General features: G+C 40.0%; 1 protein-coding gene across 1 annotated transcript; it reads right to left on the reverse strand.

Annotated features, from left to right (window-relative positions):
* Positions 1-1,555: 1,555 nt before the first annotated feature.
* Positions 1,556-24,301, reverse strand: LOC120635825 (venom protease-like). Its single transcript, XM_039906993.1, has 11 exons — positions 24,179-24,301; positions 22,640-22,694; positions 21,005-21,091; positions 16,013-16,115; positions 12,334-12,441; positions 11,046-11,110; positions 10,404-10,564; positions 6,730-6,930; positions 3,561-3,750; positions 2,995-3,161; positions 1,556-1,774 (listed from the first exon to the last, which is right to left on the reverse strand). Exons 3-11 carry the CDS (start codon positions 21,069-21,071, stop codon positions 1,598-1,600), a joined length of 1,239 nt encoding a protein of 412 aa, XP_039762927.1. The 5' UTR covers positions 21,072-21,091; positions 22,640-22,694; positions 24,179-24,301; the 3' UTR covers positions 1,556-1,597.
* Between the last annotated feature and the right edge of the window lie 380 nt (positions 24,302-24,681).

A 24,681-nucleotide genomic window follows, 5' to 3' on the forward strand; every position in this document is an offset into this window, starting at 1 on the left:
AGTTCAGCACATGTCAATATAACTTTGACATTGATTATTATAAAATGTCGCGATCGTCAGAAAATTTATTAATAACAAAAGTAATAAATAAACAAGTATGTTAAGCGATTTTCCAAAAACATTGCTATTTAAAATATTATTAATTTTTAAATAGCGGAAACTACACAGACGTCTGACGTAAGCGTTACTTCCGTCAGAAAAATCGGAGATACTCCCTAGTCGCGCCTAAAGAAGTTTTACTTCAAAAATAAAAAACTCCGATGACCTTGCCATATTACGACGATGATCAAGACTTTGGAGTTTAGCCAAAAGTGGTAGTGGGTGGGGGGAGTTCGAATCCCACCACGCACCTCTAACTTTTCTAAGTTATGTGCGTTCTAGGAAATTAAAACATCACCTGCTTCAACGCTGAAGGAAATGTTTCTTAGCCCGAACTGAGACTTAGTTATGAATGAATGAATACACTTTTATTGTACACCACATAAACATATAGAAAAACTAGCTGTTGCCCGCGATTTCGGCCGCGTTCGTTTTTGTTTCCAAATCAGATTTTTAAGTTGTGGATTCTTGTAAAAAAAAATCGGGTGTATAAGTAGTTTTTAATACTAAGTTATACTATAAGTTACTCCTTATTTCATCTGCTACCTGCCAATAAAAGTCCCGTCTAAATTGGTCCAGCCATTTCAGAGATTAGCCGCGTTTGATTTTGTTTTTTGATGTGGCATTCAATTTAGTTGTAGTTCTAAAAAAAATAAAGTATTCAGTATCGCTAAGCCTTAATTGAGGGGTTTGCTGCTGTCCGCTGAGGAGTTCTGTCCTCTATCTCCAACCACAGTTTGGGCAAAATTAAACACATATTATATCTGAAGGCGCCTCTGACGCGATATTATTTTTAAAAACAATGACGTCAGCAATACTGACGTCATTTTCCTCGTCGTTATCGTAACTTTCCATGTTAGCAGTAATAAGGACTTGTTATTCCAAATAATTGTTTATTTCACTTAAATAAAGTTATCACAACAATATAGAGCTCTGCTCGGTTTGGCTACTCGTGCCAGAATGATCCGCAAGACACTGAACACTCTGTATTTATAAAGAACACCCAGGTGGGGTGATAAGCAATCTGTTGTTTACAGGTGGTGTACATCAATTAGCTAATGATCTTTAATTTTGAGAATAACAATTACAATTTATCTATAATCAATTTAGTTTTTAGGGTAATCAATTTAGCAATTTCATATGTCGTTGCGCCGATATATCTAACCTCTAAAGTACAAAAATAATTATTTAAATCGGTGATAATTTGTCGAAGTTATGGTGTAAAATCGTAAAACACTTTCATCCCCTCTCCCAACGGAACCGAGATTAATGTCGTGATAAAAAGTGTCCTATATTACTTCTAACACTTCCAAGAATATGTGTACAAAGTTTCATGAGGATCGGTTAAGTGGTTTTTGCGTGAAAGGGTAACAAACAAACTTGCATTGACATTTATAATATTAGTAGGATATGATAGGATAGGATAGGATTATTTTTTTAAATAAAACAAAAGTAATATAGAATTATTAAAATTGTATTAATGATTAGAAATCACTGTTCACTGCTCCCCTGGCCATACAAGTCCTTCGATCCAGTCCAGGTGACTGGACACGCGGGTGTAAACCGCTGGCTTCCCGGACTTGGCACATTGACGTCCGAATGCCGTGACGCCGATAACATGGAAAATGCACTTATTCGCACGTGATGCCACTTGCAGCGGCGATCCGGAATCACCCTGGATGGATAAATTAAAATTAAGAATCACAATAGCGACAATCTTTTTAAAGACTAGCGGCTGCCCACGACTTCGGCCGCGTTCGTTTTTGTTTTCAAATCAGGTTTTCAAGTTGTCTATTCTTGTAAAAAAAAATCGGGTGTATAATTACTTAGTTTTTAATATTATTATAGATAAAAGAACTTTTCTAAAATAAACGCAGCCCAAGTTACTCCTTATTACATCAGCTACCTACCAATAAAGGTCCCATCAAAATAGGTCCAGCCATTTCAGAGAGTAGCCGGAACAAACAGACAGACAAAGATTGTAAAAAAAATTATTTTGGTGTATGTAGGACCGTATATAGATTCACTAGCTGACCTGTTCAACTTCGTTGCACCAAATCGGTTATTACCAGAAAACACAAATAAAATGACAGTTTCTAAAAATGCATCCCAGCTAGATCGATGTATCGCCCCCGAAACCCTAATAGTAATACTAAATTTCATGAAAATCGTTTGAGCCGATTCCGAGATTCCAATTATATATATACAAGAATTGCTCGTTTAAAGATATAAGATATACATGTAGTAAGAAACGGTTATTTTAATATTACAAACAGACACTCCAATTTTATTTTTTATTATGTGTATAAATAAAAGATCGACACGCGCATAGTACCTACGATACGCGACACGCACCTCATAAAGTGACAGGAGTCACTTTATTATGTGCGGAGTAATTTTGCGTGTAAAGTTAGGGCTGTATCTGATTTATTTCAGTGATAAGTATGGCGGTGGTTTACTCAAAAACTATAAGCGTTTCGATTACACAGATACAGTGGCGTGCACAGAGTTTCGACCAGGGTATGCATACAGAAAGAAGATGGCATAAAATCCTAACCTTTATGAGTAATACAACATTTTAGGGTACGGCTTTTGTGCATGTATGCAGTGCACGAGAACCGTTTTTTATCCACGTTTCTGATACGTGCCGCTAAGATGTGGAACGCCCTCCCGGCAACTGTGTTTCCTGCCACGTATAATTTGAGTACCTTTAAGGCTAAAGTGAATAGGCTTCTTCTAGGCAAGCGTGCTACAACCTTGACCTCATCATTGCTTTCTAACGGGCATGATTGTCGTCAAACGCTGGCCTATCGTTAATAAAAAAAAAATAAAAAATAGACCCACTCAGGGGTTTATACGATGGTGATGATGCGGGAAGGTGCGTTTGGACCGTACCTGGCACGTGTCTTGACCTCCACGAAGCTCGCCGGCACATAGCTGCTCGTCGCTGAAGCCTTTCCAGAGCCGGAAGAATGTGTCCTTCAGGGTGACGTTGCAGAAATGGTTTTCCAGCAAACTCAGTGACACCTTTTTTAGCTCGTCTGAGGTTTTAGTTGGTTGCTCTGGAAGGAATAAATTAGGGATCAATTGTTATAAAGCTTTCTGACTTATTTAATACTTACGATGCTAAATAATGTAATAAAAACAGTTTAAATACAAGTTCCTTGGTTGGGTGAATGAACAACAGTATAAGTTATAGTATTGATTAATTTGTATTTATTGTTTGAAGTATATTTGTTTTTTTTTTTTAAACTTTTCATCCTTTTGTTGGGACTTGGGATTTTGTGCCCACATATATCTCCGCATTTGTAATAAAAAATAGTATCTGCAACGCGTGCGATGTTGTCGATCGCTCACTCGAGGGCTTCTTCGCTCTCGTGGGCAATCGACAACTTATCGCACTTGTTGCACAATATACTACTTATCCCGCATGAGTAATAAAAATAAATTTGTATACTCACGCGGATCGACAACGCCCCAACCGATCGCTATGGCCTTGGTGTACCCCGTGAAGTCAGGCTTGGTCCAAAGGCAAGCCGGTCGAATGTTGTCTTCGAAGTCCACATCAGCATTTAGCTCGAGCAGCGCTATGTCGTAGTATTTATATGGCGAAACATAGTTGGGATGCTTGTGGATAGTTTTGATGGGTACCTGCATAGACAATAAACTAGTTTTTTCACAATGCATAAGTTTAAAGTATGTTAAAACACTTTTATTACAGCGAGGGTACTATACAATTGATGAATTCCTTAATGACAAGGTTGCTTGGAAGCGTCCGGCAGGGTGATTACGTATCTCGCGACAGGTTTGCGAGAGGCGTAAATCTTGCAGTCACTGCTGTCAAACGTCACTTTTGTTTATTTATGGTATGGAAAAGTGACGTTTGACAGCAGTGGTTGCAAGATTTACGCCTGTCGCAAACCTGTCGCAAGATACGTAATCACCCCGCGGGTCCGCTTTCATCTCTCAAAAGAGAGAAAAATTTATTTAAAAATGTAAATGGTTGATATTGGAAAAGAGCAACTGCTGAGTTTCTTGCCGGCTTCTTCTCGGTAGAATCCGCCTTCCGAACCGGTGGTAGAGTCACTACACACAGACAGACTTGACGTTTCAAAAGTGCTTATACCTACCTTCTTGAAATAAATAAATTTTGAATTCGATTTTGACAGCTACATTTTTATGGCTACAATCCGAACTACGAACTGCGAAAACTATTACCGCCTATAAACAGGGCAACAGTTCGCAGGGCATGCAAGGAACACGTCCTGCAAAATACGTCCTGTGTCCATCAACTTGAGGCGTAGGTGTTAAGCCTCATGTGTCTGTAATTACACTGGCAACCACGCCCTTCAGACCGGAACACAGCAACGCAACAATGCTGCTTAGGGGCAGAAATAAGTATGGCCACTAACACTACAATCAAACTTTTTTTTTATTCCCCTCCAAGTTAGCCCTCGACTGGAAACACACATCGTTGCCAGTGATGATACATTTGTAGCGGTGTCCACATTACCGAACTAGATAGCCGTTGCAAGTGATGATACATTTGTAGCGGTGTCCACATTACCGAACTAGATAGCCGTTGCAAGTGATGATACATTTGTAGCGGTGTCCACATTACCGAACTAGATGGCCGTTGCAAGTGATGATGCATTTGTAGCGGTGTCCACATTACCGAACTAGATGGCCGTTGCAAGTGATGATACATTTGTAGCGGTGTCCACATTACCGAACTAGATAGCCGTTGCAAGTGATGATGCATTTGTAGCGGTGTCCACATTACCGAACTAGATGGCCGTTGCAAGTGATGATGCATTTGTAGCGGTGTCCACATTACCGAACTAGATGGCCGTTGCAAGTGATGATACATTTGTAGCGGTGTCCACATTAGCGAACTAGATGGCCGTTGCAAGTGATGATACATTTGTAGCGGTGTCCACATTACCGAACTAGATAGCCGTTGCAAGTGATGATGCATTTGTAGCGGTGTCCACATTACCGAACTAGATGGCCGTTGCAAGTGATGATGCATTTGTAGCGGTGTCCACATTACCGAACTAGATGGCCGTTGCATGTGATGATACATTTGTAGCGGTGTCCACATTACCGAACTAGATAGCCGTTGCAAGTGATGATGCATTTGTAGCGGTGTCCACATTACCGAACTAGATGGCCGTTGCATGTGATGATACATTTGTAGCGGTGTCCACATTAGCGAACTAGATGGCCGTTGCAAGTGATGATGCATTTGTAGCGGTGTCCACATTACCGAACTAGATAGCCGTTGCAAGTGATGATGCATTTGTAGCGGTGTCCACATTACCGAACTAGATGGCCGTTGCAAGTGATGATGCATTTGTAGCGGTGTCCACATTACCGAACTAGATAGCCGTTGCAAGTGATGATGCATTTGTAGCGGTGTCCACATTACCGAACTAGATGGCCGTTGCAAGTGATGATGCATTTGTAGCGGTGTCCACATTACCGAACTAGATGGCCGTTGCAAGTGATGATGCATTTGTAGCGGTGTCCACATTACCGAACTAGATGGCGGTACAAAAATCCTGCATCGCGCTAGCGAAGTGTTTACAAAAATTTACTATACTCGTATATACAACATCCAAAGATGAATGTTCGAAATCTCTATCCGATGATTTGCCGCAAACGCAAATTATCCCTCCGTCACAAGGTAACCTTGTATAAAACGTGCATACGTCCCATTATGACATACGTCCCATTATGACATACGCCAGCGTCGTATTCGCCCATCGCCCTCACAGCTCCTACAGGAGCTTTCAAGTCCTGCAGAACAAGTTTATGCGTATGACCACGGACAGTCCGTGTTCATGCGCAACGTAGATCTCCACCGAGACCTCGATCTTCCCACCATAGCCCAGTACATGAAAACATTATCAAAGACCTACTTTGAAAATGCAGTCCGACACCCCAACCCCCTAGTGGTCGAGGCGTCCACTTATACCCCCGTCCCCGACGTCGAGCCAAAGCGGCGACGTCCGAAGCATGTCCTTGACGACCCTGACGACAAAATAACTACCGACAACACACACACACGCAACATACACAGCGTCTTCGCCGGCGAAGACGAGGGCCCCGATTTCTGACATCATCCGGACGTGGATCCTTACCACGGTCACGGGGGCGATCGGACTAAACAATGATTAGTCCAAAAGTCCACCAACAGTCAGATAAACGTCGAACCGAGCCGAGCTCCTCGCAGGAGGAACCCTCGGGTCGACGTCTCCCACTCTCCCCCCCGATGTCGTCGAGCCCTGGGGCTCTTCTCATGGCGAGCTTTCGCGCTCGCCCCACTCCCGCGGTGACGCCGTAGCAACCCCTCAGGTGGTTATCGGCAAGTGTCCTTCCGAAAAATGAAATGAATGTTCGGTCCCCGCGACGTCATCGAGCCCTGGGGCTCTTCTCATGGCGAGCTTTCACGCTCGCCCCATTCCCCCAGTGACGCCGTAGCAACCCCTCAGGTGGTTAGCGGCAAGTGTCCATCCGAAAATCGAAAATGAATGTTCGGACCTCGGTCCCCGAGATCCCCGTTTTCCTTGAGATTTTAGTCACTAAGCCGAACTATCAACAGTTCGACGCAGTTTGTATACTCACTTCGATGGGACTGGCATTGTCGCGCACGTTGTTGTTCAAGTTCTGGTCACCGAGCCGCACTATTTGCGGCTTGGGGTCCCTCAGGAGCTTGTTGGGAGTGTGGGTGCAGTGTGCAGCGGTGAGCACAAACCGCGAGCTGATGAGGCTTCCGCCGCACTGGAACACGTAGTTTCCCACCGCGTCCACCCAGCCGAGTGCAGCCTGTTAGAGAGAGAGAGAATAGAGAAGTTCTTTGAGTGAATTTGAATGAGTGTGTCTCATGACTAATGGTTTACACAATGCTAGCTACTAGCTGGACCGTATACAGCTACTCGCGTTGTGTAGTTGTATGACAGTTACTCGACTCGCCTTAGCTGTTTACACAGTGATAGCGGCTGTCTCTAGCGCTTTGTAGCGATGTCAAAGGGCTTTGCTTAAAAAACTGTAATAAGACGGTTCAAAGATATTTATTCTCAAAAAGGACATACTGTTCACTTAAAAGAGATTTACAATTAATTCTTTAAATCTACACAGAACGCATGCACACATTATATTATGTCTAACAGTATTTCTGTGGTGAAGTTAAAAATTTGGAATTCTATAATATAGTGAATGACTAACTTATCCATATTTTCTAAGATATAATCCTTTAGCTGACTTTTAAAAATGTTCATGTTATTACATTCTTTTATTGAGTTTGGTAATTTATTGTATGAATGAGCACCTTCACACAAAGTGTTTTTATTACCATGGGTCTTGGTTCTTGGCCGCCAAATATTTATTTTGTATTTATTTCTGAGATTATGTACATTGGCGCTATGCGTAAATGTTATATTAAAACCTATAAGTAAATCAAATATCTATACTTGTAACATTACAATAAAACGCAATACTGACCCGCTAACACTAGATGGCGTTAGTTGTAGTTGCGTGAAATGTAAATCGCGCTAAAGAGATTTTTTCCCACTAGTACAAGACGGTGCCACGGCCAACCATTGTTGATCACTCCGCCATTGTAAATCACTAGCGATACCTGCCTGCAGTGCTTCAGCAAACGCTTTCCTCTCGGAGACACTTGCCCGACGCTGTAGCTAGGAACCTTGCTAGTGAAACGTGCTTCCGGCTTTTGCTTCCACTGCGTGGGACTTTAGCCAGGGACACTGTTCTTGACTGTCACGTATTTCTAAGTGAACTCCCCAATTACCGCTAGTGATTTACAATGGCGGAGTGATCGACACCTTACTGAAAGAAGTCATTCTGAGATATAGTCTCCCAAGGCGCTTGACAAGTGACAACGGAAGTCAATTCATCAGCGCAGTTATGCAAAAGTTATGTTTTTGTCTTGGAATTAAGCACAACTATACTCCAATATATCACCCGCAAGCAAACTCTGTGGAAAGACGCAACCGAGATCTGAAAACGCAGCTTGGAATCCTTGTCGAAGGGAATCATAGTGACTGGCCACAGCTATCTGCTCCTCAACTGACAACACTCCCGCCTATCTAACGTTTGGAAGAGAGTTAAGGACGATTGACGATATCCAACATGATTTCCGTCAAATCGTTGAATCTGAAAACTTCGTTGCTGAAATCACACCAAGACTTCTGAGCTTGGCTGATATCATGAAGAAGGCCAGAGAGGTTCACGATATGAAAGAAGAAGCTCGTAAGGAATACTTTGACCAACAGAGACGAGAGAGCCCACATTACAAGGCTGGCGATTTAGTCCTAGCCCACGATCACTCCATAAGCAGAGCCTCAAAAGGCTATAGTTCAAAATTCACTCCCCATTTAATCGTAGCACAGTCTGGTCCAGTGTCCTACAAGCTCGCAAACATTGGTGATCCTGATATTGTCGTTGGAACTTATCACGCTTCATCGCTAAAACCCTATATTGGCCCTATACCTGTCAATGGACCTCCGGCCCCGGTTCAACCTTTACGGAAGAGAGGACGTCCTCGAAAACTCAATCATTAGAAAGACAGCAGCCTGATCCAGTTTCCTCGCCGGGACGTCTTCGAAAACTGAGGGGGAGACTGTAACATTACCATAAAACGCAATATTGACCCGCTAGCACTAGATGGCGTTAGTTGTTGTTGCGTGAAATGTAAATCGCGCTAAAGAGATTTTTTCCCACTAGTACAAGACGGTGCCGCGGCCAACCATTGTCAATCTCTAGCGGTACCTGCCTGCAGTGCTTCAGCAAACGCTTTCCTCTCGAAGACACTTGCCGGACGCTGTAGTTAGGAATACTGCTAGTGAAACCTACAGGACGTGCTTCCAGCTTTTGCTTCCATTGCGTGGGACTTTAGCCAGGGACACTGTTCTAGACTGTCAAGTAATTCTAAGTGAATTCGAAATACAACTTTGTTCTTCACACGTGTCTTATAATTCCGTCGCCTCGCCCCGCCCCTTTTGCCCCGTCACGTAGAATTGGTTACTTATATTATAAAGAGGCAATGTTTGTGAGTTTGTGAATTTCATAGGAGTCGGATTTGCAAAGTAAGTTTTAGAAAAACGGCTGAGAGAAAACGTTACTTGAGAATGCTGCCTTAACGATGAGAGTTGTATTGAGTTCTTTAAAAAGTTGTTAAACTTGATAATGCCTACAAGAAATCAGTTGTGGAAGTCCATTCGACGGCCCATTGGCGCAGTTTGCAGCGACCCTGCTTTCTCAGCCAAAGGCCGTGGGTTCGATTCCCACGACTGGAAAATGTTTGTGTGATGAACATGAATGTTTTTCAGTGAAACTGATGAATAATTGTATATATAGATTTTATATATATATAGATAAACACCCCGACGCTGAAAAACGTTCGTGTTCATTACACAAATATTGTCCAGTTATGGGAATCGAACCCACGGACTTGGACTCAGAAAGCAGGGTCGCTGCCCACTGCGCCAGTCGGCCGTCAAATAAATGGATGTTAAATAACTTAATCTTTTTCTATAGAAAATTCGTAAAATTGTATTTTTACACGCTTTATATTAGCTTCACCTGTATGTATGTAACCGACCCCTTTGAGGTCGATTTTGTCCCACTTTGAACGGTCACATTCCTTTCAAACTTTGTAGACATATCGAGGGCCGATGACAATACACTAATCTGAGAAAATTATTCCAATTTTCAATATAAAAAAAGAGATTTTTAACTAATTACTACAGCGCCATCTAGACCCAAATGTAATAAACCTATGGCGTTCGCGTACCTAACAAATTCCACAGAAAACATTAAGCTACTAGATGGTAGAGGGCGTTAGCTGTTACTTTTTTAATTTGTAAAATAAGATTTTTGTTAATTTATAAAATTTTCAGCTATAGACACTAAGGCAGGTATGATGTTCATTTTAATTTCCAACCATTATCTTTAACTTCTCTCTTTGAACTCTATTTATCTCTTTGATGGTGAATGGGTTACGGATTAATTTTGCTCTAATAAAAATAATAGGTCAAGAAAAACTAAAAAAAATCGCTGTTATAAATAAACTAAACTAAAACTTTTTTTTATACCACGCGTGTTTTTTAGTTTGTTTATACTATTTAATTATTTTATCATTTCATATTTATTTCCTGTCATAATCTGTTAATCTTTCATAGTCTTTTTTGGGCCTATTACTTGTACAAAATAATTTTGATGTATCACATCTGCCAGGCGTTCCGTGACGGCTCACATCTTTTTTTTTTATGGCGACTCACCATGTGCGGGAATTCCCCTTGGTTAGCGTTTTCTCCCCCCACAATCAGCTCGACGCCATTGTAGTCGCATTTAGGCGCGGAAATGGTCATTTTCTCGGGCTCCACGTCCAGCGTAATGAAGCCCACCGTCTGGGTGACGTGGCGACTGTATTCCTCGCATTCTGGTGGCGGGGGCATAGATTTTATTATCACTCTCTATTATGAAAATTAAGTTTAATTTGCTGTACTAAGCGAAAGCAGGAGAATCTGTATGGTGTAATTTATAATTTCTCCAATCCTTATACTCGACACGAAACAGATCTTCGGCAATGTAGGGTACATTGCCGAAGATCTGCTACGCACATTTCGATCCGAAAACTTGAGAATTGAACTTGGGAATTAGTAATTTTCTTAGCTTTGGTCGTGGCTAGTTAACACCCTACCGACAAAGACGTGCCGCTAAGCGATTTAGTGTTCCGGTGCGATGTCGCGTAGAAACCGATTAGGGGTATGACTACCATACTCCCTAACAGGTTAGCCCGCTACCATCTTAGACTACATCATCACTTACCACCACGGCCGATAGCAGACAAGGTCTAACTTGCAGTGGAATAAAAAAAGTTATTTTTATGCTCTTCAACTCCTAGAAAATAATGTACTCACTCTTCTCGCTTAGTCTCATATTATTTCTGTTGGCTGAACCAAAGTTGTTCCACACTGGCCGGCGACTGAAAAACGTGATAACAGAATTAGCCCGTCAAACCGCACTGGAGTCGCGTGGCGGGTCATATACAATATATACTAGCTGACCCCAGCGCCATCTGTCGGGCTGATTTGTGAATCTAAACCATCCAGGGTGCCACCCAAATGCATACTGAAAAATTCTATCCCTATCCCAACTAAAATTATAAATGTCAATGTTAGTTTGTTTGTAACGCTTTCACGCAAAAACCACTCAACCGATCCTCATGAAACTTTGTACACATATTCTTGGAAATGTTAGAAGTAGGATACTTTTTATGCCGACATTAAGCTCGGTTCCTTTGGGAGAGGGGATGAAAGTGTTTGACGATTTTATACCATAACTCCGACAAATTATAAGCGATTTAAATAATTATTTTTGTACTGTAGAGGTTTTAATATATCCAAACTGTGTGACAGAACTCCTCAGTGGACAGCAGCAAACCCCTCATTTAAGGCTTAGCGATACTGAATACTTAAATTTTTTTTTTAGAACTACAACTAAATCGAATGCCACATCAAAAAACAAAATCAAACGCGGTCGAAGTCGCGGGCAACAGCTAGTCTTATAATAATATAGTAACATCATAGTAACAATGTATGACACATACACCTTAAGAATCGATTTTCATATATAAGGCGCCCGGTATGAGAAAAATGTGATGAGTAAAATCTACTGATGAATGACCTCGTTACGTTTTCGCTCTGCGACGTTGCATGCCCGGCAACTGTGATGCGTAAACATGCAACGTCGCTTTCGTTTAATTAACTTATTTTTCCTATTTATGTTACCAAGGAAACCGAATATTATCTAGGTAAAGAAACAAACACATAAATGTATAGGACAGAGTGAGATAGAAAACATAACACATTTTTTTTCCTATTCTTGTTACCATGGAAACTAAATAATAAACATTACATTTATCCTAATAGTTCTGATACTCTACATCTATCTCAATCTCTCGTAGGCTACTTTTAAGAAGTTACACTTCCGCCGTGTGTGAATAAATTGCACAGGATTTTTAATTTACCCTTTCATATGGTATTAAACTTTATTCAGCTAAATAAACTCTTTTTGTGTATGTTTCGACAATCGTACTTAAGGAGTAAACTCCAGTCGTGCGTCGGAGCTGACACACACTTTTTTGTTTATCGATGCCTCACCTTAAAAATACACACATCTTTATTCCGCTTAATAAACACAACTTACTCGTAGTTCCACCCTCCACCTGTGTTGAAAATGTTGCTGTTATCTGTGCAGCAAACCAAGATGGTGTCGAAGTTGTGCGAGCAGAATGTTGGGCGGATTCCGTTGATTCTGGAAGTAGGAAAGTAGTATTTGAGCTTTTGCCATGCACATTTCTGACAACAAGCAACATTGCTTTGAAGGGTGTGGTTGCCAGTGTGACTACAGCAACATGTGGCTGAACGTACTTTATTTATTTATTTACATAAAGTTTACAAAAAATAAAATACTTATAGCTAGCATCAGAAAACCACTCAAAATTCAAAATTCAAAATTCATTTATTTCAAGTAGGCCTAATATAAGCACTTTTGAAACGTCAAGTCTGTCTGTGTGTAGTGACTCTACCACCGGTTCGGAAGGCAGATTCTACCGAGAAGAAGCCGGCAAGAAACTCAGCAGTTGCTCTTTTCCAACATTAACAATTTACATTTTACATTTCAAAATTCATGAGAGATGAAAGCGGAGCCGGATCCTTCCAAGCAACCTTGTCATTAAGAAATTCATCAATTGTATAATAACCTCACTGTAATAAATGTGTTTTAACACATTCTTTAAACTTATGCATTGGTAGGTCCAAAATTACCTTAGGTTTCATATTACTCAGGTTTGCAATATATGCTAACAGAGAATTAAGTCTAGGTACGTTAACTACAGAACATTATTGCCAGTTTACCATGTTGTGTATAAAAATGATCATAAGTGACTTAAAAAGAAGGACTTCAGTTTTTTCTTCATATTACGAGGATTAATATTGTCTCGTACATCAGTGGGTAATTCATTAATAAGGCGAGGAACTAGGTAAACGTTCGTGCGCTCGCCATACCTATTGAACGCGCCCGAAGTGCATAACCGGCCTCGACTGACGGCCCGCGTGCATACAGGCTGTTGTACTTTGTTCCAGTATATGTTAGCAAAAGTTTTCTTTTAAAATTGAACATTTCAATTGTACCTGCACTGGTAAAACTATACACTGTTTAAAAAGTTCAGCTTCGGAATAATCAGTATGGTTATTGTTAAGGATACGTTTTAAAATTCTTTTTTGCAGCTCGAATATTTCTTTCAAATAGTACGTACATATATAGGAGTTATACGGCCATAACTACTCAAACCATTCTGGATATATGATTGAGCTAGAGAATTATACAATATTAATTTTATTTTATTTTATATACGCCATATTTAGTGTCCCTTAAAGTTTAAAGCGATAGTTTACATCTTACCATCAGGTTATTTCAACCATCAGGGGGCCTAGTTCAAACACCGCACGCACCTCTAACTTTTCTAAGTTATGTGCGTTTTAGGCTGCCAGTCCACCGGAGCGGAGCGAGGCAGCGGAGCCGAAAAACGGTGAAATATTAACTAATAGGATTGCACAAAATCTCCACTGCTCTTAAGTGAACCAGACACAGTACGCAACTGCGCTCCGCATTAGGCCGTTTCTCGGCTCCGCTGCCTCGCTCCGCTCCGGTGGACGGGCAGCCTGATGCAATTAAAATATCACTTGCTTCAACGGTGAAGGAAAACATCGTGATAAAAGACTGAGACACCGGGCGAGGTATCTTTGCATCGTTCGAGTCCATGTAGAACAGCCGTGCATCGATAATGCAAACGTATTTATATCAAAATACTATGGAGGGTAGAGGTAAGGAGAGTCATCTTATACGGGAGAAAAGTTGAAAAAGTGTCCAGTTGTTGCGCTAAATAACAGTTCAAAAATCCTCCACAATGGCGCTGGTGGATGCACAGGGTATGGTATGAATGTAGCAATCGTAGATGAATTGAAGTATGCCGAGTTAAAAAATTTAATGTCATTATCGACTAAAGTAGTTAATTATTGAGAATTTCAACTACTTACGTTGTACAAAATATTTTGGTAAATATAACCTTACTTCCTTGTATCTCCATACTTCCTTGTTTATTTTTCAAGCCTACTCTAACAATATTTATATTTGGCGCTTCTTTTAAGAGTTACCCTGATGCAAATGTGGCGCCATCCTAATTTAATACATTTTGACGACACTTTTTCATATACACAGATGACTCTCCTTACCTCTACCCTCCATACAAAATACCCACCAAGTCAATGTCATGAACATAAATTTCTGGCAAATATGAATTTATGGTTATCAGAAGTTAAATTATTTACCCACTTTATAAATTTACTATAACATTCGACCATTCTGACAAAAGTTTGCGACCCTGCAAACGTACCTTTGCCTATAATCGAGAAGCTAAAGCTGTGAATCTACCACCGATTCGGAATGCTGATTGTATTAAGAAGAACCGGTAACAAACTCAATACTTGCTCTTTTTACATATAACAAACAGACATATTTTAGCAGGTGAGTGGCATGGCAAATATGATGCAGCTAATATGACACGGCTCGCAATTACGCGGTCACACAGACGTTATCGTAGATCACATAGACTTTCTCGTAAATAGGTAACACAGACACATTGCTGACACCGTATGATTGATAGCACAATCACCACTTTTGCCAAAAGCTTAGTGGACAATCGTTAAAGGCCACAGTCTGAAAAACAATAGTCACTAAGAACAAACGTCATTTCAGCTGACAGTCAAATCGAACAAGGTCACCACGAGGGCTAGACTTTTGTATCGCACCACTTCTGACTGATAAACGACTAAGACACCAGGAGGTATCTTTGCATCGTTCGAGTCCATGCCGTGCATCATTTTCATTTCATTTTTCGGAAGGACACTTGCCGCTAACCACCTGAGGGGTTGCTACGGCGTCACCGGGGGAGTGGGGCGAGCGCGAAAGATCGCCATGAGAAGAGCCCCAGGGCTCGACGGCATCGGGGGGGAAGTGGGAGACGTCGACCCGAGGGTGCCTCCTGCGAGGACTCGGACCTCGGCTCGGTTCGACGTTTATCTGACTGTTGGTGGACTTTTGGACTAATCATTGTTTAGTCCGATCGCCCCCGTGACCGTGGTAAGGAGTCACGTCCGGATGACGTCAGAAATCGGGGCCCTAGCCGTGCATCGATAATGCACCCGTATTTATATCAAAATACCCACCAAGTCAATGTCATGAACATAAATATCTGGCAAATCTGAATTTATTAAAAGTTATCAAAATTTTAATTATTTACCCACTTTATAAATTTACTGGAACATTCGTGAGGAGACCTGCATGCCTGATAGTTCGGCATAATGTTGTCAAAGGTGTGTGGAGTCCACCAATCCGCACTGGGCCAGCGTGGTGAGAGTGGAGTGGAGTTCTCATTGTGGGGAGAGACCCGTACCCTGTAGTGGGCCGGTAATAGGTTGATATGATGACGATGATAAATAAATAAATAAATAAATAAATAAATATACTCCGACAATACACACACCGCCATCTAGCCCCAAAGTAAGCGTAGCTTGTGTTATGTGTACTAAAATGACTGATGAATATTTTCATGAATAATATACATAAATACTTAGAATATACATATAAACACCCAGACACTGAAAAACATTAATGCTCATCACACAAACATTTTCCAGTTGTGGGAATCGAACCCACGGCCTTGGACTCAGAAAGCAGGGTCGCTGCAAACTGCGCCAATCGGCCGTCAAAATCATCGTGATGATGAATCATTCTGTTTTATTTCCTTATCTAGTTCGGTACTAACTGGTAATCATTGCGGGTGTTCTGACAAGTGGAAGCGGGCGTGCAGACGCCGACAGTGTTCGTGTGCTTCACCACGCACCGGTCTCCTTCGGCGAGATTGCTTTCTGTTGGAAAACATAGAAACTTTTTAAATTAAAAAAAAATCAGAACCGACAGGATTTGAACCTGCGACTATCTGGCGATGGCGGCCTGAGCGCTTTGAACACTAAGCTACGGCACTTCAACTGCAAGATGCCGGAATTAGTATATGCATTTATATCAGTGTTATTTATACCCATAGAGTATGCAAACACTACGTCAGACCATGTCGCTGCCGGTCCGCGAAAACCCGTGACCTTTGGTCCCTACTGAAAATCAGCGTTGTAGTGTGAATGCCATGGAATTTGGCATTCACTGCCATGGTGCTGCGGCAAAGAGCTGAGTAGGTGACCCGTTGGCCACAACGAAGCAACTATTATTTATTTATTGTGGTCAATAAATATTTTTATTATTGTTATGGCGACTGTAGCGAGTCGATAGTTAAATTAGATCGGAACTACAATGTTTCCTACTAGATGGCGCGAAAAAAACCAGAAACTGAACAAGTGCCGGACGCCGCGATGACACGGTATTAAAACGAACTAAAATCCAGAAGAAAATAATATGTTTCACTAAAACGTCTCCTGTTACTAAGATTGCAGTTAAGGGCTAACTTGAAACTGAAAAAAAAAAATCTTACATAATTTGGAAATTTACAAATTCTGGGTTTTCTCTGGTCTGGTCTAGTTACCACACTGCCGACGCAGACGTGCCGCTAAGCGATTTAGAGTTCCGGTGAGATTTCGCCTAGAAACCGATTTGGGATACGACTACCATACTCCCTAACAGGTTAGCCCGCTACCATCGTAAACTGTATCATAATTTACCACAAGGTGAGATGCATTCAAGGGCTAGCTTGTAGTGGAATTTAAAAAAAAAGCAATTTAACGTCGGATTAAATAGTAGGTCGCATCCGACTTATTTCAGCATTTATTGTTTTCGCTACTTTTTGTTGCAGTTTCTTGCTTCCCGTTTAGGAGGAAATAATAGGCGTCTAACAAGATAATTCAAATGCAGGCTCTGCGGCTAACCGCAATGTTTACTGGTGCACTAATTAAATTAAACTTAAGCGACAAACAACTGTTTTATCGCTTGCAATTCGGTTATAATTAGACACGGAAGTCTGGACCGCAAATTAAGGTTTAAAGGGTCTATACACGAGGCAAATCGTCGATTGGTGCAAATACCTACATCGCCGGCGGTGATCGCATGCAAATTGGAGCGCCTGAAGTTGACTCAAGTAAGTCATGCAAACGGGCGCGTTTTTACTCGACTACAGGCAGTGGCATGCGCATAGCTTTTAACCAGGGTATGCATAAAGCAGGAAGATGGCATAATATGGAAAAATCCTAATACTATACGAGTTATATAAAAAAAAATTGGTTAGGCAATGCTTTTGCGCATGTATGAAGTGCACGCCACTGGCGTGTTAGCACAGGGTGTTTAACTTGGACTCAGAAAGCAGGGTCGCTGCAAACTGCGCCAATCGGCCGTCAATTACACACAAAATTGTAACCTATAGATAGCAAATAGGTATTGAGTATTGAATTGTATTTTTACCACTTTATACTTAAAAACCGATAGCAGATCAAGGGCTCTTTTAAAGAATTTGCTACGGACCCCGCGCTTGACTAAACACGCACTGAGTTCAACGGGTACATACCACGCCAATGACAAGGTAGATTGGAAGCACCTCGCTCTCATCTCCCGCAAGATAGCAAAATGATTGTAAATGTTGATGTTGGAAAAGAGCAACTACTGAGTTTCTTGCCGGCTCTTCTCGGTAGAATCTGTACCTTTGTTTATATGAATATATTGTACCTTTATTTGACCTATACCACAATTAAATATTCTTACTCACATCCTGGGGTAGCTGGAAGAGAATCTCTATAAAGAGATAAGCTTTCCTTTGTACACTTCATGTATCTTATGTTCACAATCACAATTTATGGTACATAAATAATAAATAAATAAATAAATAAATAATCTGCTTTCCGAACCGGTGGTAGAGTCACTACAAACATACAAACTAGACGTTTCAAAAGTAGGCCTACTTGAAATAAATGAATTTGATATTGAATTTGATGACATTATGGAATTTGTCGATATTGCGACCAAGTTGCATGGATCGTGGTCTCGACGGGACTGCGGATGTACGAGATGTCAAGTTGGATGTTACGAAAGCGGGTAGCCAGATTCTGCGCGTGACATTAAACTTGACGTCTCGCACATCCGCAAATCCCATAATCTTATATATATATTTCTTGTGTGCGTGTGTATGTCACTGAACTCCTCCTAGGCGGCTGGGCCGATTTGAATGAATTTTTTGGTATACGTTTGGGTGGCACCCTGGATGGTTTAGATTCACAAATTAGCCCGACAGATGGCGCCGGGGGCCACTAGTATAATATAAAAATCGAATTAAAAAAGAAGTCATAGGACAAAAGTTTTTTTTATTCCACTACAATTTAGCCCTCGTCTGCAATCTCACCTGGTGTTAAGTGATGATGCAGTCTAAAATGGTAGCGGGCTGACCTGTTAGGGAGTATGGTAGCCATACCCCTAATCGGTTTATACGCGCAACGCACCGGAACACTAAATCACTTAGCGGCACGTTTTGTCGGTAGGGTGGTAACTAGCCACGGCCAAAGCCTCCAGCCAGAACAGAGAAAATTCAGAAATTATAAATTCTGAATTTTCGACCTCCTACTTAAAATCACAGCGCTTACCGTTGCGCCAGGAAGGCCGTCCAAATGAGTGTTAATGTAAACAACTACAGCTCGAGAGCTTTCGGATTATTTAATTTAATCCGTACAGGATTAAATTAAATAATCCGAAAGCTGCAGTGTGTACAACACTGCAGACATGTTATGAAAATTAAGCTTCATTCGCTATATTAATGACAAGGTTGCTTCAAAGCATCCGGCTCCGCTTTCATCTCTCACAAGATAGAAAAATGAATTTTGAAATGTAAATTGTTAATGGAAAGAGCAACTGCTGAGTTTCTCGCTGGCTTCTTCTCGGTAGAATCTGCCTTCCGAACCGGTGGTAGAGTAACTACACACAGACAGACTTGACGTTTCAAAAGTGCTTATATTAGGCCTACTTGAAATAAATGAATTTTGAATTTTTTTGAATTTATACTCCGCGAAAAGCAGGAGAATCTGTATGGTGTTACTTATAATTTCAATCCTTATACTCCACACCAAACAGATCTTCGGCTCCGAAACCGGAGCATCCTCTGGAGTTGACTTTACAATGAATAATTGTTAAGAATCTTAACATACATTGACGAAGATTATCATATTATAAATGCGTCCGTTTGTTTGTACTTATATCTGCAACGATCGTGATGAAATACGTCACATATGCAATTTACTTGAAGCGGTGATATCCTATTCGATCCACTCAACTCTAAGTTATTTGCGTGTTAAGAACATTAATATAATTAATAGAATGATAGTTAAGAAAAAACAGAATCAGAATTAAAATCTCAATCAAAAATCAGAATTACAGGATTTGCGACTCTAATGCGAGGGACATTAGGACAATTTTACTTTTTTTTTTTTTTTTTTTTTCCACTATAAGTTAGCCCAGTACTGGTGGTACGTGATGCTGTCTAAGATGGTAGCGGGCTAACCTGTCGATGAGTATGGTAATTAGTAGTCATACCCCTAATCGGTTTCCACGCGACATCGCACCGGAACACTAAATCGCTTAGCGGCACGTCAAAGTCAAAGTCAAAGTCAAATTTTTCTTTATTCAAATAGGCACGTGGATGGCACTTTTGATGCGTTGATTATATACAAAATGTGTGCATAGCAGTGAGTAGTGATGGCGATAACTACAATCGTTAACTTAAAACTAAAGCTACGAGGGTTCCAAACGCGCCCTGCTCTAAGAAGAAGCCCACAACAAACATAGCCGGTTGTTCTTTTTTTTATCACCATCTCACATTGTCATTAGAAAATATTTAAGAAGGGTAGGTAGGGACCCTACCTACCCTTCTTAAATATTTTCCACCGTAGGGTGGTGACTAGCAACGGCCAAAGCCTCCCACCAGACCAGACCGTAGAAAATTCAGAAATTATAAATTCCCCTGCCCGGAATCGAAGCCGGGATCTCCTGCTTAAATTCACAGCGGTCGTTATAATTTTTCACAGCGAGACTTTGGCCGTGGCTAGTTACCACCTTACAGACAAAGACGTGCCGCTAAGCGATTTAGTGTTCCGGTTTAGGGTTCCGGTGTACGCTTGGGTGTGAATTGCTCTAGCTTCATATAAATAAACTGTGAGATGGTGATAACAAAAAAAAAAAAATTTACCCGGCTAAGTTTGCTGTGGGCTGTTCTTAGACCAGGGCGCGTTTGGAAACCTCGTAGCTTAAGTTTAAGTTGGCGAACGAAGTTATCACCATCCCCTTACAATTATGTAAACATATATGTATGAACGCTTCATAAGTGCCTGTGATAGGTCTACATGAATAAAGAAATTTTGAATTTGAATTTTGAATTTGGTCGCGTGGAAACCGATTAGGTTAGCCCGCTACCATTTCAGACTGCATCATCACATACCATCTGTTGATTTGACGGCCCATTGGCGCAGTTTGCAGCGACCCTGCTTTCTCAGCCAAAGGCCGTGGGTTCGATTCCCACGACTGGAAAATGTTTGTGTGATGAACATGAATGTTTTTCAGTGTCTGGGTGTTTATCTGTATATTATAAGTATTTTATGTATATTATTCATAAAAATATTCATCAGTCATCGTTGTACCCATAACACAAGCTACGCTTACTTTGGGGCTAGATGGCGATGTGTGTATTGTCGTTCTATATTATTAATTAAAAAATATAAAATTTCACCCATACGTCGATGAAGAAGTAACACTTCAATAAATAAACAGTTAGGTTACTTACGGTCCAACGAACTTCCATCTTGAACTGCGATAAGGAAAAATATGCTTAACACAAACAACATCGTCATCTTGACACTCCTGTATTGATCTGCAACAAAGAAGTTTATATACGTGGTAAAACCTTTTACAATTTTATTTCGGATCTTTGCTTATCTAACATAAGTAATTTTTAATTCATTTAATTCGAAGCGGTGATAGCGCATTGGGTATTAGCTCTACTTCACTTTCGGGGGTCCGAGTTCGAATCCCAGCTCGTAACTTTTCTAAGTTATGTGCGTTTTAAGTAAATAAAATATCACTTGCTTCAACAGCGAAGGAAAACATCGTGAGGAAACCTGCATGCCTGAGAGTTTCACATAATGTTCTCAAAGGTATGTCGAGTTTGGGGAAGGAGAGTAAAATAACAGCAAGTCGCAAGGCATATAGGACAGGACATAGGACAACGATCGAATGCATGTATCAGTCATCCTACTTATGTTATTTTATTTATTTATTTTTATTTATTTTATTTATTAGGTTTACTTACAAACACTTACACTAATACAACCGTTTTTAACTATTCTATTTAAGTGTAATGTTTTCTTAAAAGTAAACAGCATATGAAAATATACAATAACACCAATAAATCTTAAATCTTAATATATATAAATCTCCTGTCACGATGTTTGTCCGCGATGGACTCCTAAACTACTTAACCGATTTTAAATTAAATTGGCACACCGTGAGCAGTCTGGTCCAACTTAAGAGATAGGATAGCTTAGATCTTTAATTATAGTCGCAATTTTATTTTATTGCAAATTATTTGTCTTTAATTAATTGACAGTCACATGTTATACATATATATACTACTATACTCATTTAAGGCTTAACGATACTGAATACTTTAAAAACAAAATCAAACGCAGACGAAGTCGCGGGCAACAGCTAGTATATTATAAGTATTTATATATATTATTCATAAAAATTATTCATCAGTTATCTTAGTACCCATAACACAAGCTACGCTTGGGACTAGATGGCGATGTGTGTTTTGTCGTAGTATATTTATTTATACTTCAAATGCATATATCATTTAAATTATATATGTACTAGCGGACCCCAGCGCCATCTGTCGGGCTGAATTGTGAATCTAAACTATCCAGGGTGCCACCCAAACGCATAACAATACATTCATTTAAATCGGTCCAGCCATTTAGAAGGAGTTCAGTGACATACACACGCACACAAGAAATATATATATAAGATTTGTATCTTTACATTTTGGTATTTATGTATCAACACTCTTGGCGCTATCCCGTTCTCTTGCTGTGAGTCCTATCCACAAAGGCTGCCTGTAAGAGATTGCTTGCAGCAATAAGGCCGCCTTTGCATGTCTACATTGTGTACTGTATACTCCTTACTGTTTCTTTTCCTGTATGTTATACGTGCAATAAAGTAATTCTTATTCTTCTTCTAATTCTCGTCTTGAGCAGTGTTTTACGCCATTGGTTGCCTGGAAGAGATCGCTATGTAGCGATAAGGCTGCCTAATTGTATACATCGTGTAAACTAGTTTTTTTTATAAATTTTCCTGTATTTTAATGTGGTGTACAATAATGAGTATATTAATTTATACATTAATTCATTCAATACTCTACCTGCTTGTCAAGGTCCCATCAAAATCTGTCCAGCCGTTACGGGAATATCTGGATCCTGTAACAAAACGAATGACAAAAATGTGACAAACAAAATTTCGATATATTATTCGCCGTACTTTTTTTTATATTTTGTTAAGAAAACACACAAAACAGATCATGACATAACATTAATATAAGAAAAACAGCCAATAACAGTAAAACTAACCACTCCACCACATTTTTCTATAAATGCAGCCAATAGATGTACGGACTTAGGTAAAAAAATAAATTAAACTTATTTAAACTATAGCACGGCTAGCATGCGCAGGAGTCAATTATCTCCACAGGGAAAAGATAAACATATCTTCTCCCACAGCTTTATAAACTCTTATAGCACAAGTGGAAATAAAATTTAGACGGCTGATTGGCAGTGGGCAGCGACCCTGTTTTCTGAGTCCAACGCCGTGGGTTCGATTCCCATGTCTTTAAAATTTTTGTGTTGTGAACATGAATGTTTTTCTGTGTCTGAGTGTTTATCTTTTTCTTTTTTTTTTAAATTAATATTTATTTATTCTTTAAAATAATTGTTTTATAAATATAACCTAAAATAAACTATTTAAAACTAAATAAAATCTAAAACGTCCTCGAAACCACCGCAGCGAGGCACAGTTCCTAAGATGCTGGCAGCATTGCCCCTTTGGATGGCCAAACTAATTCGTTGACCAAGGTAACTGCCCGCTCTAGGATCATCGGTAGACTCGATAACCCTTTTCGATAATTCTTTGAAAAGAGCCTCCGGACCCCACGGTCCCAAAGTCTCTACTCCAAAAGGCACGAAAATGAAGCTGCTATGCAGGTTTTCATATTTACAAATGTGTTTGTCTGTATTTTATAAGTATTTATGTATATTAATCATAAAAATATTCATCAGTCATCTTAGTACTCATAACACAAGCTAGATGGCAGCAGCACTTTGGAGCTAGATGGCGATGTGTAATGTGTTTATTGTATATTTATTATTATCTGTCATTTATTTATTTTCCTTTTTTTGTTTTTTTCAAATTCTTAACATTGCTTCGAAAAAAATATAAAACACTATTAAAAATTTTTAAAGAAAAAAACATCCACCCCCCGCTTTCGGGGCTTTTGAATGCCCAAGCAATCGGCGGTCAGGGCTCCAGAGTGAGGAACCTCCTCACAATACGCGCCGTTTCAAGGACTACTGCCTTCTGTATACGACCCTTGATCCAACAACCAAGCGAAAGCTTCTTAAGATGTTGATCGAAGCTTTTTTATTATTTATTAATAACTAAATAATATATGTGTAATAATAAATGGTAGTAAACTACTATCCCATGTTCCCGTACTTTATCAGATGGATACGTTAATTATTCAAGATACTTAGTTTTGACTTGTAAAGGCAATAGACAAAGGCTTCTTTTTTTGTTAAAAAAATTTAATTAAACACACAGAAGTTTGTATTCACATTTTACGTTTTACATTATACGTAGGTACGCGGAAGGAGTCTTGACCGACCAATAACTCTTTAATAAGACTCACCCTTTTAAGTACTTGGGACTTTCAACTGCACTACACAGAAAAATTAATTGAAAACTAAACTGAATTAAGGTGGAATAAAATAATCTGTATTTTATTGCGATGTAAAACGTCCGTTTCGGACCTTCTGCGATCGCACTATGCGATCCGGTTTCAAGTTTATTATTATTATCTTTTTTCCTCAATACACGTCGGAATTCTACGGTGGCATCGGATTTTTTTTTTACCTTAGACTAGACTGGGTTCGCACGGAATGGCGCTATTGCAACCTTTTTGAAGTTATACTTCTTTTGGCGCGTTACGGAAAAATTATGAGACTAAATTTTTACGATGCGCGCGCACGTAAAACCGACACTCTGAAGTTAGCTACAGTCAACAATTTTGTTTTTTAATTAAAGGTTTGACAGTGTACACTTTGAATTGTACAAAGTCTGCGGGCTCTTTCCGGTGATTTAATTGATTCAATAGTACAAACAAATTTTTTTATGACGAAACTTGGTTTTCCG

The sequence above is a fragment of the Pararge aegeria genome, chromosome 27 (assembly GCF_905163445.1).
Source record: "Pararge aegeria chromosome 27, ilParAegt1.1, whole genome shotgun sequence".
Lineage (NCBI taxonomy): Eukaryota > Metazoa > Arthropoda > Insecta > Lepidoptera > Nymphalidae > Pararge > Pararge aegeria.